The sequence below is a fragment of the Triticum urartu genome, chromosome 3A (assembly GCF_056163025.1).
Source record: "Triticum urartu cultivar PI428250 chromosome 3A, HENAU_Tu73, whole genome shotgun sequence".
NCBI classification, from domain to species: Eukaryota; Viridiplantae; Streptophyta; class Magnoliopsida; order Poales; family Poaceae; genus Triticum; species Triticum urartu.
In genome coordinates this window covers 73,373,450-73,389,610 of record NC_141875.1, presented here as the reverse complement: position 1 = coordinate 73,389,610, position 16,161 = coordinate 73,373,450, and the positions used below count along the sequence as shown (strand labels likewise).

The following is a 16,161-nucleotide window of genomic DNA, read 5'->3' as shown; positions in this document are numbered from 1 at the left end:
TTTCTGCATATGGGGCAATGAGATATCGATGAACCAGCATCAAGTGAGGAAGCTGATAAAGATTGTTAGTAAAATGGGTCAAAAGATGGTAATTAAACTATTTGTTTACACTTTATCCAAGACAATAGAGAACTACAGGATGGTAAGTAAGAAATATCTGTAGCCTTCTTTTTACTACCCATAATGACTTGTGTTAGATGACAATGTCTGAATCTTTTTCCTTTGCAGTGGTTCCCAAAGCAGTTTACTCAAGATTACCTCTCAAACTACATGATTGGTGGACATGCAAAAGTTAAAGTATCTCTACCAGAACATGATGATTATCTAGATGTTTTCATGAAGACCGTGAAGGATGGGCGGTTGGCCATCACAAGGGGTTGGACTAGAGTCATGTGTGCCTTCTGTATGGAGGAGGGCACAATATGGGCATTCCGGTTCACCTTGTTCAGCAACCAGAATGTATTGCGCCTCTTTCTTTACCGTCTTTAATAGTACAAGTATACAACTATGGTTCACCATTCTTTATTTGCTTCTTATGTAATTCTTGAACATATGTACCTATGAATGGAATAATGCATTGCTTGTTTGAACCTGATGGATATGCATAAAGCTATAGCATACATTCAAATTCGAATCCGGTACAATTTGAAATGGCAGCAATTAAATTACGGTGAAATTACACTCTCCAGGTCGTTACGGTGCACATGGTTGGTAAAACACAAACATTTGCAATATACACCATAATCCGACATGGTTCACAGAGAGGAAACGTGTGCAAGCATGCACACAGTTGCAGTTTGCAAACCGTGTGCGATGTCAGACAATATCACAAACGGTGCAGGCAAACTAAATGTTTGTGATAGTTGACTTATCGTACACCATTCGCAACCATGAACTATTTCTGATGTGGTATGCATCATAAACGTTGCACCACAGAATAGTGTGTGCGATAGTTGTCATGTGCGACGATGTTACGATGGTCCGACATTTCGTAATCATGTTTGACACTCGTATGACAATTAGCTAATCTTCTTAATTAGTTATCGCATACGGTTTGGAAAAATCGAATGTGTGTGATTGTCTGCTTATCATACATGTTCTATAATCGCGCGCGAACCATTTGTGATGGGCCGCGCAACATAAACGTAGCACCGCAGAATACCAACGGCGATGGCAATGCGGGCACAAACGAATTGCAAGGATGCAGTGTTTGGGCGGCTCCCTATCCCTGACAGTTTCTAGTCCTATGGGAAGGACCCCCTATCGCAGTCACTCACTTGGCGGCGGTTCCAAATGCTGTCGCAGAAAGGGGTTAAAAACCATCTGTATAGCACCTCAATGTACCAGTGTAAGCATACACTGAGTCTCCTTGTTATAGACTATAGACTTGCGATGATGCCATCTCTATGTATAACAAACATTGGGTTATTTCAACATGATCGTTCTTCTAACATCATACTCTTAAAGTTGTCGGCATCCTTGTTACATTTAACTTATGCCTATGATCAAGAAAACATAACCATCATGCAACACTTGAGCTAGTCCTAGAGGCAAGACTAGGAATCAGATTTTATCGTTTATTCTACAAGTGCTTATGGGTTTTTCTCTGAATTACATATTCAAGAACCATAGCACTTATAGCAGGGCGCCGCTACGCGTCCACAGGCGGAAACATCCACCGCCCGGAGAGCCGTTTGATTAGACACCTAACAGCCGTCGGATGCAACCATCGCGCGCAACTGACCAGGTCATTACTTCCTGCAATAGCCATTCTGTTTCAGAAATAGAATCCCTTGTCCGCCGTCCAGGCACGGCTGCACGCAGTGCGGCGCTAATCCCCACCACTCACAAAATTGCTGCCGCTGGTGCGGGCCAGCTAGTCCTTCAGCGCAAAAACCTTCAACAACATGGCACATCACATCATGAGTCAGATGCTGGGATCCAACGAAGATCGAGCTTGCCGGGGGCTGCTGCTTCGAGGATAGCCGCGGCCAAAGTTCTCAGATCCGACCGCCGTCGGGGGGGTCCTGCGCGAGCTGTAGTATCATCCTGGTTCACAACCCCCCCCCCCCCCGGTTGTGTTTCCTTAAACAACTTCCACCAGATCACATTAGGGCAGCTGGGTGAGTTCCCGACTCTGAAAAACATGAACACTTGTCTGTCTCTGAAACTCGTGAAAAAAACTGTGTATCAGAAACATAGCTAGAATTCCTATTTGTTTCATGTGTGTGGCAGCTAGAAAATCAATTTTGTCTCATGTGTGTAAGTGGAACCAAAGCACATCCCCACACACCTGTCTGCTTCTTCTATCTCTGCAACATGATCCCCTCTGTTACTTGTTATTTATCAATCTATTTGATGAAGAAAGTAAAATATATCACTGTGATACAATTTTGAATGTGTATGCTTATGTGAGAAAAGGCCACATTGAGTGAAGATTTTTGTGTGCAAATGAAGCTGAAAAACTGTTGATTGATGTATCTGTGTACCTGAATTTCTGAAACAACACCTCTCTATTTACATAAAAAACATGCGTCTCGTTTCAGGAAGCTGGGACTAAACGGGAAGAGAGCTATGTCCAAGGGAACTTCTCTGTCGATAATCATGAATATTCAGATGGTTTGTTGCATGTTGATGATGCGATGCAAGATGATTCAGATGACGGGGATGTTTCATTGCAGCTGCTACCACCCTATGTCGGCATGGTGTTTGACACAATTGAGGATGCCAAGAAATTCTACAATGACTATGCCTTCAAGTTGGGGTTCGTCACACATATATATTCTACAAAGTATAACCAGAAGAGAGGCCAGAAACAAGAGGATGCAATAATGATCAAGAGGGTCTTTGGGTGTGTGCATGCTAGAAAGCCCCAAAACCGAAAACAAGTAGCCAGGGGGAAGTTCTTGGTCCTAGTCAAAGATGTTTTGCATTCCCTGTGCTTGAGCAAAAAACATTCATAATTTCCTTTCATTGTTGCAACCTTGATGATGTATTTAGGTTCTATTTCAATTTGAAAAACGTATGTTACGCTAAAACAGAAAAAAGTAAGAGACCTCACATTTGGACTTGAGACATTCAAGATAGCTCACATTTTGTCTTTTGAAATTTTTTGAGGTATGTGCCATATTACCAGTACTACTCTGGCACATGAATGCGTTGTTTGTTTCATGATTCATGTTGTACATTTTGTCCTCCCTGGCATATACATGAATGTACCGTTTGCTTCATAATGCGACATCATGTTTTTAGTGCTCAAAAGGCTATTCTATAGATGACTGATGTTACAGGATGGTTTCATTGTGCATTCTTGCTACAACATGTTTCCCCATAGCACATAATAATACCAGTAGGATTCATTGTTTCAGCAAAAAATATACCAATAAGCAAGGAAACAAACTGCAAAAAAGCCAGTCATTTTCATTGTCAACTCGGCATCCATCTCTAGTTCACATTGATAGCTAAGCATGGCTGATGCTCTAGCATTTTCAAGAAAAGAGGGGGGAAAGGGACATGCCCCAGCATGATACATGCTCTAGCTTGAGTTCCGCAAAAGACAACTAGCTAGTTAACAGAAACTTGTTGTTTCAGTTACATAAAAGAATGTAGCGCACACAAGGACCCGCAAAAGCCTAAAACTAAACTAGCAAGATCTTGTTTCGGAAACGATATCCTCTACGAGCTTCTCAACAGTTTTTGCAAATCTTCGGCTGAGTTGATTGTGTTTTGAGGATGATTGAATAGCTTCGCCGCAACAAATGTTCGGAAATTGAGCAACGACCTCGTGTCCTGAGCATACAAAAAGCATAAATAAAAAAACATCATTAGAAACACAGGAGGGGGATGTTGATAGGAGTTATATTCACAAAAGTAGTGTTTTGAAACCAAAAACAATGTTATTTAGCTACTAGTGTTGCATAGCAAAATTGGTTATACCGTGTTGAATGGCTTCATCCCCCTTGCTGTTAGATTCTCCATGTACAGAATAACAAAGAACCCACAATCAAACCTGCCAAAAAAAGGTACACCTAAAAATGCTTCCTGAAACAAATGTAGAAAGTTGTGGATGGGCACATGAAAGAAAAGAAAAACGAAAAAGAGAATAATATGTTGTTGATTGATGCGGGGTACCCCTTTGGGCTGAAAACAATCGAACTTGTCAAGATCAAGCTTCCATGGGTTTCGTTCTTGCACCAGAGTTTTGAAGTTTGTTATCTGCACATTTAATATTAGAAAAAATGAAGATATAAAAAGATGGCACGGTGACATCTTCTTTGATTGATACCACATGATCAATTTGATATGATAAAAAGAATGAAAATGATCAAACAAAGATGAAAAAAGGGGTGTAGTTTTCATACCAGATTGCAACATGGCCGCTCAAGGTTGCTGATGTAGTTAGGGTCGTCGCTCCTGGAGTCAAAAACATTGAATTGTTTTTGCATCAAGTTCGCAACAACAACTGCCCAATGTCCATCCTTGACAATGGTGAAGAAGAGCTGCAATATTAACAAAAAAAATTCACAAACCCAGATCATGATGCACTAAAAGATAGCTTTGAAAATATATCTTGTAGCATAAAAACTATAAAAATCCATTCAGAAAGCTATGAGCTACAGAAAGCTATAAGCTACAAAAATTCAGAAAACTTCTGAAGTTGGGTTTCCTTTCAAGTGACCGTATGACTGTATGATTTCCAATGGATTCAATGTATTTTTTTTGCTCCAATAGTTCCTGGAGCTACAACTATTATGGGAAAAACTTGTTGTGCCTGTTCTACAACTATTCCTGCAGCTACAAATATTCCTGCTCCTCTCCAGGTGCCCAAGGGGCAGTCAGGTAGGGAAAAACTTGTGGTCATTCATGCTCACAAACAGAAAACGAAAAAGTTCATGCTAAAACTGCCTGCTCCTCTCTAGGTGCTCCTGGGCTGGGGCCTTCCTTCTCCATCGCAGGTCAGGTGATGAAACAACAAACCTGTGGCCACTCATGCTCACAAACAAAGGGCGCAAAATCCATTCCCCACCCCGAGTTCCTAGTCAATTACACATCCAAATTCGGGTGCACAAATCAAAAAAAGAGAGCGCCATCGCAACCCTAACCACCGCGTAGCCGCTCGCTGCGGAGCCGCCGGTGAAGCCACCGAAAGGCACGAAGGTGAACTCGACTAGAGCAACAACGTCGGCCAGAAATGGGGGGAAGGAAGGAGGAGAAATCACAAGGAACCAGAGGAGATCCGTACTTGCTTGGGTTGCCGCTGGCCGCTGCCGGTCCCGAAGACTTCGTCATCGTCATGGTAGTGGGTTAGCCCCGGTCACGCCGCCACCCTCCCAGATACAGTCGTCGTCGCCCTCCCAGCCCTGCGAGCACACGCTGCTGCGGGAATGACTGCTTCCAGGTGCAGGGTCATTTTCCTGAAACAACGGGTATGTTTCAGAAAACGGACGCGCGTGATGCGGAAGCGGTGAGGCTCTCATCCGTCCGATAAACAGATGATCCGACGGACGCGGAGCCGGTGGACGCGGCGCGCGTGATCGGTCGGGTGAACTTAAGCTTTTCCCATAGAATATAAACATATAATTATAAACATGAAAAATGAATATACAATTGTTATGTCCTTTAGGACATATTTCCAACAGTAAGAACCATAGCAGTTATAGCATAAAATACAAACATCTAATTATAAGCATAAAAAATAAATAATACAATTATTATTGCCTTTAGGGCATATTTCCAACAATATCGTCCAGTGGCGACGCTGGTTAGCTTCCAACGAGCAAAGTGTCATCCGAAGAGGCGTCCATGGCAGGCAGGAGTTGCATCGGAGGACGGTGTGACATGTCCAAGGGTGGCGCATGGCTCGATGGCGTGTGGGCGAGCACATCAAGAGACCGGGGTATGAGGAGACGTCCACACCAGCCATTCTTTTCTTTTCCCCTTTCTTTTCTCTTCCTAGGACACATGGACCCCACACATCAACTATAATGGTTGTCTGCCCTAAATGTTACTTCATGCCGCCTCATCACTTACAGCGGGCCCCACTGTCAGATTTCCGTCAAAACGCGCTCAATTGAGCATTTAGTGCTATCAGCAATTTTTTTATACTCAAAAACAATTTTTGTTTTGCAATCTGTTAGCATTTCGGTGGTTTTCGACAAACATGTGCGCAATTGTAGTTGGTGTGTTTTTGCAATTTTCTCCTACACCTGCTAATAATCAAAGTAAAATTTGTACTTGTCCCTATTCACACCCTAGGTCCATCTCGATCATTTCATCGGTGGTGGGGTGGTGGGGTTTCAGGGATGCTCGGATGGGCGGTTTCTGCGCAGCGAAGAGGATAGGGGCGGAGGCGGAGTTTCATGTCTTCTCCCCCATCACGCAGTCACAATGTGTTGGGGTCGTCATGAGGGGTTGAGGGATGAGCCTCAAATGTGTGGTTGGGGACGATGGTGGAGAGTGAGGGGGTGGATAGTGGAACACGGTCGCCGATGAGGTGGATAAGCAGCGGTGCGTGAGTGAAGTGTAACAACAGACCAGTGAATGAGTACGGAAGCGGATTTGGAAAATAACGGGAGGGGAGGGCAAGAGCAAGGGTTTGTACATTGATAAAGGTCACGCCTAAAAGGAAAACAAGTACCTGGGATCACATGAATCCAGATCAATTATTACTGACATAAAAACTGTATCGATAACCCTTTCTCAGACTTAATCTCAAACAAGGAAATTGGATCATATGATGTTAATTCATAGTTGCACTAATATCAAGGCATGCAAAGCATTGCTGTCAATTTCATCTCATTGTCGCATGGAGGTACAGTGACTGGGACCCAACTAAGAAACAAATGCGGGGGAAAAACCCCAGCAAGCATCCTGCGTGAATAACATTACAAAGAATGTGGCTGGGTTCCACTAATTTAAACTAGAGCCAAGCACCATCCACAATTTCAGACTAGTGGGCTGGTTATGTAATACAATCATCATCATATTAGTTCTGTCTCGCTATTAGATGAGATAACGGACCATATTAATTGATTTCAGACCAAAAGGGACAGCGATAGATTTCAGATCAAGGGCGACGAATCTAATGTTCCCATAATCATATCCCCGCGAAAACAAATCCTTCCTGCAAGGTGGATTACAAACACGGACATAAATTCCTTTTTGTTTTAATCTCGGGGCGGAACACTACTCTGGCTATACAGTTAACATACTGGAGATTTACCTTTTTGTCCAAACCCAACCGATCTGCGATCTCCATCTTCTTTTCAGCGTACTGCGCCATGTTCATTGTTTTATGCTGAACAAGTAATCCAGTTATAAAAAGTACCGCGACATATCAATATTCATAGAGGATTCATTGAGAGACTACCTTCCCGAAAGCTAACTTGCTAAACACAGCCCGAGCTTCATCCTCTTTAGCCTAAAATTAGCACACAAAGGTCATACCGATGTTAACAATCTATTACAGTTACATATGTATCATCATGTCAATCATACAGTATCCTACTTACCTTCAGATCAATGCCACCCTCCTTGACAATAGAATAAATCTAGAAAAGTAAACAGATGAAATGAGATATTGGCAATATGTAGCATATTTCTTACAACATAAATTCAGAGTTAGAGGCTATACAAATTTGCAAAACAGACCCAGCTTACGAGATCAACTTACCATTTGCTTTATTGTTACAAAGACAGGCAACGCATTCAGTTCAGCATGTAGTACCCTTTTGTGTATAGCAAACTTGTCCATTTCATATACTTCCTTCACAGCATCTAAGTATCTCCTCTGAAATATTTTTCAAACCATGATAAATATGATAATCACAAAGCATGTCAATATTGCATTATTACACAAATGTCTAACGTGGTAGGATACTAACATCTTCCTTGGCGACAAGCCTCCATATCTCAAAATAGAGAAGATCTATGTCCTTGAGGGACGCATCTGTGTTCAGCTCAATAATGTACTCCTGAATCAAATGGACCAGATCGTGAATAACACCGGCAATGAACACCTCAATTAGCAAAAGATAAGATGTCTTACATTATAGGCAAAAGCAGCTAAACGAACAGTCATATGGGGAAAGTGTGTTGCAATCCTCAATGCTTGCCTCCATGCTATAGTATCCATGTTTCTCCACTGAAGTGCAAAGAAGTTAACCATCATGTGTATATGACAAATATACCTATATTTCGTGATTTCCTGAGGGGCATGTTAGGTTGATCTCTCCACCGAGTGGGCTCAACGGCCCATCGGGCCCTGATCTATTCGCGTCCTGATCGGGGGCGCCCAACCGTTCTATGGTTGGTGGGCCCCTGTGACCTGCGATATATAAAGAGGTGGGGGCCGGGGCGCACGATACGAGGTTCACCGCGCCGCCAGACTCCCCATCGATATCCCCTTCCGATCTAGGGCAATCGCAGTGCTCACAGGAAGCACCACTGCCACCTCTCCATCTCGATCCCTCTGCGATCACCGGCCCCTACATCACCATGGCCGGCTCTAGATCGAGCTCTTCCGCACCCAAGGAAGGTAGGTTACCGGAAAGATCTAGCCTACACGATCCAAGTGGGTCTATCAATGGTATCAGGCCATCTTGGTTAGATGTTTTTTGGTAAAAAGATAAAACAAAGAAAGAAATAGAGATCCCCTCCCCCCAAGAACCCTAGACAGGGCAAAGAACGAATCCTTCAAGGAAACGGAAAAAGTAGCGCCGCCGCAAGGCCGCGCCGTTCCTCTCGATCTCGATGCGCATCGGCAAGCCGAGGCATCGAGAAGAAGAACACCACCCCTTTTCAGGGGCAAAGATCACCACCACCGATCCATTCGACGGCGGCGCGCTCACCGTAAGGGGAACGCGCGACCGGCGAAGGGGTCGGCAGGGGCGAAGCCTCTCCGTCCATCTAGGTCGCCGTCGTGCGGCAGTTGCCTCTCTTTCTCTCTGTGGGGAGGGGGTGGATGGAGACAGTAAAAAGAAAAGAAGGGGAAGGGGAAAAGAGTGCTCGCGCGGCGCGGTGGCGCGTTGTCGTCGGCGGCGGCCAGCGGAGCCCCGACCCGCTGCATCACAGACAAGGCGAGGAGACAAATCGGAGACGGCTCCTATCTCTCTCTTTCTGCCACAGGAGGCTCACGCAAAGAGAAGGAAAGGGGAATGGAAAGGAGGCGCTGGCGCGGCGCGGTGGCTCTAGCCCCCGTCGCCGGCGGCCGGGCTGGACGGCCGGTGACCGAGCCTTGTTTCCTCCGCCGTCGGGAGAGACTGAGCGAGCAGAGAAACAGATCGAGTAGAGAGTGGGGGCGCTAGGGTTGGACTGGGATCGGACTCTCTGTTTTGTTCCAGCGAAATCAGCGGACAGCCGTCGATCGTGATGGACGGTCCAGATGAAAACCCTAGTATCCCACTGGCCTTTTGGGCCGAAAGTGACCGCGGACCAGGCCGAAAGACAGAGCGGCTGGGCCGGCTAGCGCGGCGCAGCGAGCCGAGTAGGCCCGCGGGGCAACTGCTGTTTGAGGCTTTTTCCTTTTAATGTTTTCTGTCCAGTTTTGGGCAGATTCAAAAGTCTTGTTTTTTGTTTTCTATACAATACATATTTCCAGCGAAATTTATTGTTTACAATATATAGAAAGGTAGAAAAGTCTCTCGAAATATAAAAAGAAAATTTCTAGAAAAAGAATTGTTCATGAATTTTTATTAAATAAGTTCATGAATTTTTTTCATTTGATCAAAGAAAAATTTCTGCAAAGAATAAAAAGTTCATGATTTTATTCATGTTTTTCCGCTGCGTACAGAATTAATATTGCTCTTTTTCTTGAAAATAAAAGTTTAGAGAGATTTATTAAAAGAGCATGTTAAAGTTATAATTAGAATAAATATGTTTATGTTATTCTTATGACCAACGTTGTTAATAACATGACCATATTTTATTATTGAAATTAAAGGTGCATTTATTTCTAATATTTTTCCCAACGGTAATATAGATTTAATTGCATAGACAATTATATGTTTAATTTGACCAACGTTAGATTAATGCATATGATTGTTATATTGATGTCACTTAAATTGTGATTTCAGGAGGCTTTCACTTGATGAGTTGCCTAAAAGAAGTTTCGACACTCAGAGGTGACGACCACACTGAGTGGAGGAAGAAAGTTGAACTGGCATTTGTTTGTGCTGATCTGGACTGGGTTCTGGATGAACCACAGCCGGTCAGACCTACAGAGCCAGTAAGAGAGACTACTGAGGATGATGCTGCATGGGCTAAAAGGAAGGGGGATTATGCTCCTTTGGAGATGTCCTACATTATAGCCAGCCAAAAGTGGGTCAATGCAAATAAAAAATGCATGGCCTTTATAAAGAATACAATTGAGAGCACCATTGTGGGCTCCATTGCAGAGTGCGCTTCAGCTGCAGAGTTGCTGACAAAGATAAAAAGCCAGTTCACTGGCTCTTCAAAGATATATGCCACCCAGGTGTTAAAACAACTTGTGAAGGAACAATACACAGGTGGTGGAATAAGAGAGCACATCTTGAGGATGAGCAATATGGCAGCAAAGTTAAAGCCTATGGACGAGGATCTGGAGATCAAACCAAAGCTCCTGGTCCACCTTGTCATGGCTTCACTGCCAAAGGAGTTTGAAACTTTTGTTGTGAATTATAATATGTCACCTGGAACATGGGACATAGAAAAGACAATTGCTATGTGTGTCCAAGAAGAGGACAGACTAAAAGCTTCACATGGTGGAACACTCAACTATGTGAAGGATCATAAAAAAAAGAACTACAATCAAAACAATAAAAGTTCTCCTTCAAAGCCACAAGGAAAAGCTCCCTATCGGCATCAGCGTCAGCAACAGTCTTTCCCAGTGGACAAAGACACTTGTCTCCACTGTAAGCAGACCGGGCATTATAAGAAAGACTGCCCTGTTTGGCTGAAGTCCTTAATGGTAAAGCAAGGTAACAACATTGTTTCCTTAGTAAATGAATCCTTGTACACATAGTTTTCGAAATCTACTTGGTGGATTGACTCAGGGGCAACTGTTCATGTTGCAAATTGTTTACAGGAATTCCATTCGACCCGGACTACGCTAAGAAGAGAAGGAGGCATTGAAGTAGCCAATGGAATAAAAGCAGAAGTTGAAGCTGTCGGCGACATCTCCTTGGAGTTAGCTGATGGATTCAAGCTTCTACTTAGAGATGTTCTTTATGTTCCTTCATGTAATAGAAACTTAATTAGCGTTTCATGTTTGGACAAAGAAAATTATGAGTGTTAGGACATGGCAAGTGTGCCATCTGGTATAATAATGCTTATATTGGTAATGCTTTACTACATGATGAGCTTTATCTGTTATCACTTCGTGAAAAAGTGCATTATGTATGCAATGTGAATGAACATGTTTCCGCGTCGAATAAAGAACAAAAGAAAAGAAAGAGCACATTCGACTCATCGAAATTATGGCACTGTCGCTTGGGCCATATTTCGAAGGGGGGAATAGAAAGATTAGTCAAAAGTGAAATTCTTCCACAGTTAGAATTCTCAGACTTAGAACAACGTGTAGATTGCATTAAAGGAAAGTATATAAAACAAATCAAAAAAGGTGCAATCCATAGCTCAAGCACACTAGAAATCATCCACACCGACATTTGTGGACCATTTCTGGTGAAAAGTGTGGATGGATATGACTCGTTCATAACATTCACAGATGATTACTCTCGCTATGGTTATATTTATCCAATCAAAGAAAGATCTGAAGCGTTGGATAAATTTAAAATATTCAAAGCTGAAGTTGAAAATCAGCATGATAAAAGAATAAAGATAGTAAGGTCCAACCGTGGGGGAGAGTACTGCGGTCGGCACACTCCATATGGCCATGTCCCTGGACCTTTTGCAAAGTTCTTACAGGAGACTGGCATAGTTTCCCAGTATTCAATGCCGGGTGAACCTCAGCAAAATGGAGTAGCTGAAATGCGCAACCGTACACTTATGGATATGGTGCGCAGCATGATGAGTTATTCCAACTTACCATTGGGATTATGGATGGAGGCGCTTAAAACCGCCATTCACATTCTCAATAGAGTACCAAGCAAGTCGGTGCCCAAAATACCGTACGAGCTATGGACAGGAAGGGTACCCTCCCTACAACACTTCAGGGTGTGGGGGTGCCCTGCTGAGGCCAAAATGTTTAATCCAAACATTGCAAAGTTAGATCCCAAAACAGTAAGTTGCCACTTCATTGGCTATCCAGACAGATCAAAAGGTTTTCGTTTCTACTGCCCTGACAGATATACAAAGTTTGTAGAAACGAGACATGCAGTCTTCTTTGAGGACGAAATGATGAGGGGGAGCTTGGTAGCTCGGAAAATTGATCTTGAGGAGAAGAGGGTGCATGCACCTAATCCGATGATTCAGGAGCCATTTTTCTCACTACCAGTTGCAACTCCACCCATGACAACCTTGGGGGTAGACCCGGAACCTGTCCGTCAGGAGCCGACTGAACCCGTTGTTGAGCATGAAAGGGAGGTGCAACAGCAAATTTTAGAAGAAGTGCCAGAAGTTGAGGCACAGAACGTGCCAGAAAATGAGGCCCTAAGAAGGTCTACAAGACCAAGAAAGACAGCTATTTCTACTGTCTTTAAAGTTTATAACACAGAAATGGTTCATATGGAAAAAGATCCCACCTCATATGAAGAAGCCATGAGAAGCCATCATTCATCGATGTGGATGAAGGCAATGGAAGACGAGATGAAATCGATGAGTCCCAAAGATGTTTGGGACTTAGAGGAAATTCCTAAAGGAGCCAAAACAGTAGGCTGTAAATGGGTCTACAAAATTAAGTATGGCTCTAAAGGGAATATAGAAAAGTATAAAGCACGACTCGTGGCAAAAGGATTTACACAAAGAGAAGGGATAGATTACAATGAGACATTTTCTCCAGTCTCATGTAAGGATTCCTTCAGAATCATAATGGCATTAGTTGCTCATTTTGATTTAGAATTACATCAAATGGATGTTAAGACGACATTTCTGAATGGTGATTTAAAAGAAAATGTCTACATGAAACAGCCTAAGGGTTTTATCATGGAAGGCAAGGAAAATATGGGATGCCGCCTGAAGAAATCCATTTATGGATTAAGACAAGCCTCTCGGCAGTGGTATCTAAAGTTTAATCAAACGATTAAAAGTTTTGGATTTAAAGAAAATATTGAGGATAATTGCACTTATGCAAAGTTTAAAAATGGGAAATATATTTTCCTAATCTTGTATGTGGATGATATCCTGCTTGCTAGTAGTGATGTTAGTCTACTACAAGAAACAAAGAAATACTTATCCTCAAATTTTGACATAACAGATCTTGGTGAAGCATCATATGTTTTGGGCATAGAAATTCACCGAGATAGGAACAGTGGAGTCTTAGGACTATCGCAGAAAGCATATTTAGAAAAGGTTCTTAAAAAGTATAACATGCATGCGAGTAAAGCCACACCTGCTCCTATAGTCAAGGGCGATAGTTTTGGGAAATTCCAATGTCCCAAGAACTAGTACGAGATCGATCAAATGAAGGCAGTACCATATGCTTCGGTAGTTGGCAGCTTATAGTATGCACAAGTGTGCACTCGCCCTGACTTAGCTTTTATCACCGGGGTACTCGGTAGATATCAAGAGAATCCAGGCATGGAGCACTAGAAGATGGTAAAGAAAGCATTGCGTTATGCGCAAGGCACGAAGGACTACATGCTAATATACAGGAGAAGTGAATCCCTAGAGATAAAAGGGTATTAAGACATAGATTTTGCGGGGGGCAGAGATGATAGAAAATCCACGTCAGGATACGTCTTCACTCTTGCTGGGGGAGCTATTTCGTGGAAAAGCTCCAAACAGTCAATAGTTGCATCATCCACGATGTATGCAGAATTCATAGCATGCTTCGAAGCCACGGGGCAGGCGATATGGCTAAAGAAATTTCTACCCGACTTGAAAGTGGTAGATTGTATTCACAAGCCACTAAAGATGTACTGCGACAACCAACCCGCAGTATTTTACGCTCACAACAACAAGTCGAGTAATGCTACCAAAACAATAGAGATAATGTATTATGTTGTGAAAGATAAAATCCAGGATCAAACTATAAGTGTCGAGCATATAAGGACAAAGGATATGCTTGCGGATCCGCTAACGAAAGGCTTACCACCCAATGTGTTCAAGGAACACATAGCCGGCATGGGTTTAAGGGAAAGCCTTATGATTCCTGGATAGGCCCAAAAGGAACAGAATTTGCTTCTGATCATAACGTATGTTGTAGCTGTATGGTTCTAACGGCAATTAAGCTGTGACGATGAAACATGCTCTATGTACCAATATGTGATGAATCAAATAAACTAGAAAGTACAAGGTTAAGAGTAAAAATTGAGATCAAGGGGGGGATGTTAGGTTGATCTCTCCACCGAGTGGGCTCAACGGCCCATCGGGCCCTGATCTATTCGCGTCCTGATCAGGGGCGCCCAACCGTTCTATGGTTGGTGGGCCCCTGTGACCTGCGATATATAAAGAGGTGGGGTCGGGGCGCACGTTACGAGGTTCACCGCGCCGCCGGACTCCCCACCAATATCCCCTTACGATCTAGGGCAATCGCAGTGCTCACGGGAAGCACCACTGCCACCTCTCCATCTCGATCCCTCTGCGATCACCGGCCCCTACATCACCATGGCCGGCTCTGGATCGAGCTCTTCCGCACCCAAGGAAGGTAGGTTACCGAAAAGATCTAGCCTACACGACCCAAGTGGGTCTATCAGGGCATACTTACCGCCTCGGTACTGCGATCCAGATGCAAATAATCTGCAATCCACTGTTGCAAGATAGAAGTCTAGCACTTAAAAAATGATCCAGCCACCGATAACATTTTAAATTCCAACAGCTTGATCACATAATGCATACCTTTATTTTCTTTGATATTTCTCCATAGTACTTGACATAAACGGAATCAATTTCATATGTATGATAACGTGAGCGGTAATCGTCGTGATAGCAGTACTGGCGTTCACAACTATCAGGCAGCTACAAAAAAAGGACGAGAATTAGATGACACATCTGAAGAAGTACTTAATGGCTACAAACATTGCAGTTGCAGCTGTGGTTTGGAATTAATGAAGCAAAATGAACTACCTCATTGATTTAAGGGTTTTCACAGTGTGTGTGTGTTGAAATGGTTTCTGAACACCAATGATTAAGATAATCAAACTAACCAAACCGGATGGCCAGTGTAGATAAACTTACGAAATTACGAAGGACAATGCGTTGGTAGTCATTCAATTCAGGTTTCTGGCTATCGTCGCGATGGAAGAACCACTCGAAACTTTCATCATCATCCAAATGCCGAAAGTAGGACTCCTGACAAAGTTCATCCTCGGTGTACTCTTCCGGTTCCTTGAGTTCATGTGCGGCCTCTGGCTTCACAATCTACACACAGATGATACATACAAAAGATAAAATCATGCACGCATGCATACCAAACCAAGACTGGATTAGCTGCTATCGCGAATGTACAAACTTTATAACATACTACATTGACTAAAATGAGTGGTGAGCGATTGATACAGCACGCAGGTACCTTGTAACAGGCGATGCGAACGCGTGCAAGGCGCTCCTCTACCTGGTCGTAGTCCTCCCATGCCACATTGGAGTACGGATCAATGGGCGGAGGAATGTTGGGACGCAAAAGTTTAGCATATCTGGCCTGGTCTTCCTTGCTGAGAATGACGCCCGCCCCGGTGCGCTCATCGCTTTCTTCTTGTGCCAAGATGGTGTCATCCATGTCTGTCGCATGAGAAATCGGGGCTTGATGTTGCTGGGCAGTGGCAGGAGCATCTGAAGATGATGGCGATAGGTACTTGCGGCGCCTCTTCTTCCCTGTCCACGCCTTAATAAACTGGACGGGCATATCTTGTACTATCTGTTAGGAAATAAACTACGAGTGTGTCATGGCGTGTGTGCCAGGGTCTGTACGCGTGTGTGTGACATGCGTGAGTGGCGCAAGTCCATGACCAGGTTGTTAACTAGCGTAGTGGAGTTTGTTAGCTAGCCCATGCATGCCTATGTGTTGGCCGGGTCATATGTGGATGGCTGGTGTGGTGTGCGTGCATGTAGGTAGTGGGTTAGTGGCTGCAT

At 43.5% G+C, this 16,161-nt stretch overlaps 2 protein-coding genes across 2 annotated transcripts; one reads left to right on the top strand and one right to left on the bottom strand.

Moving 5' to 3' along the window:
- Window positions 1–1,751: 1,751 nt before the first annotated feature.
- LOC125546672 (uncharacterized) lies at window positions 1,752–15,934 on the bottom strand. The gene is made up of 16 exons (XM_087514829.1): window positions 15,605–15,934; window positions 15,271–15,453; window positions 14,932–15,051; window positions 14,801–14,842; window positions 8,048–8,143; window positions 7,884–7,973; window positions 7,673–7,789; window positions 7,512–7,550; window positions 7,370–7,420; window positions 7,212–7,297; window positions 7,021–7,123; window positions 4,362–4,499; window positions 4,132–4,215; window positions 3,937–4,041; window positions 3,348–3,399; window positions 1,752–1,897 (listed from the first exon to the last, which is right to left on the bottom strand). Exons 1-16 carry the CDS (start codon window positions 15,932–15,934, stop codon window positions 1,752–1,754), a joined length of 1,782 nt encoding a protein of 593 aa, XP_087370955.1.
- LOC147978632 (uncharacterized) lies at window positions 8,497–11,109 on the top strand. The gene is made up of 3 exons (XM_087516641.1): window positions 8,497–8,536; window positions 10,074–10,955; window positions 11,063–11,109. Exons 1-3 carry the CDS (start codon window positions 8,497–8,499, stop codon window positions 11,107–11,109), a joined length of 969 nt encoding a protein of 322 aa, XP_087372767.1.
- Window positions 15,935–16,161: the final 227 nt, after the last annotated feature.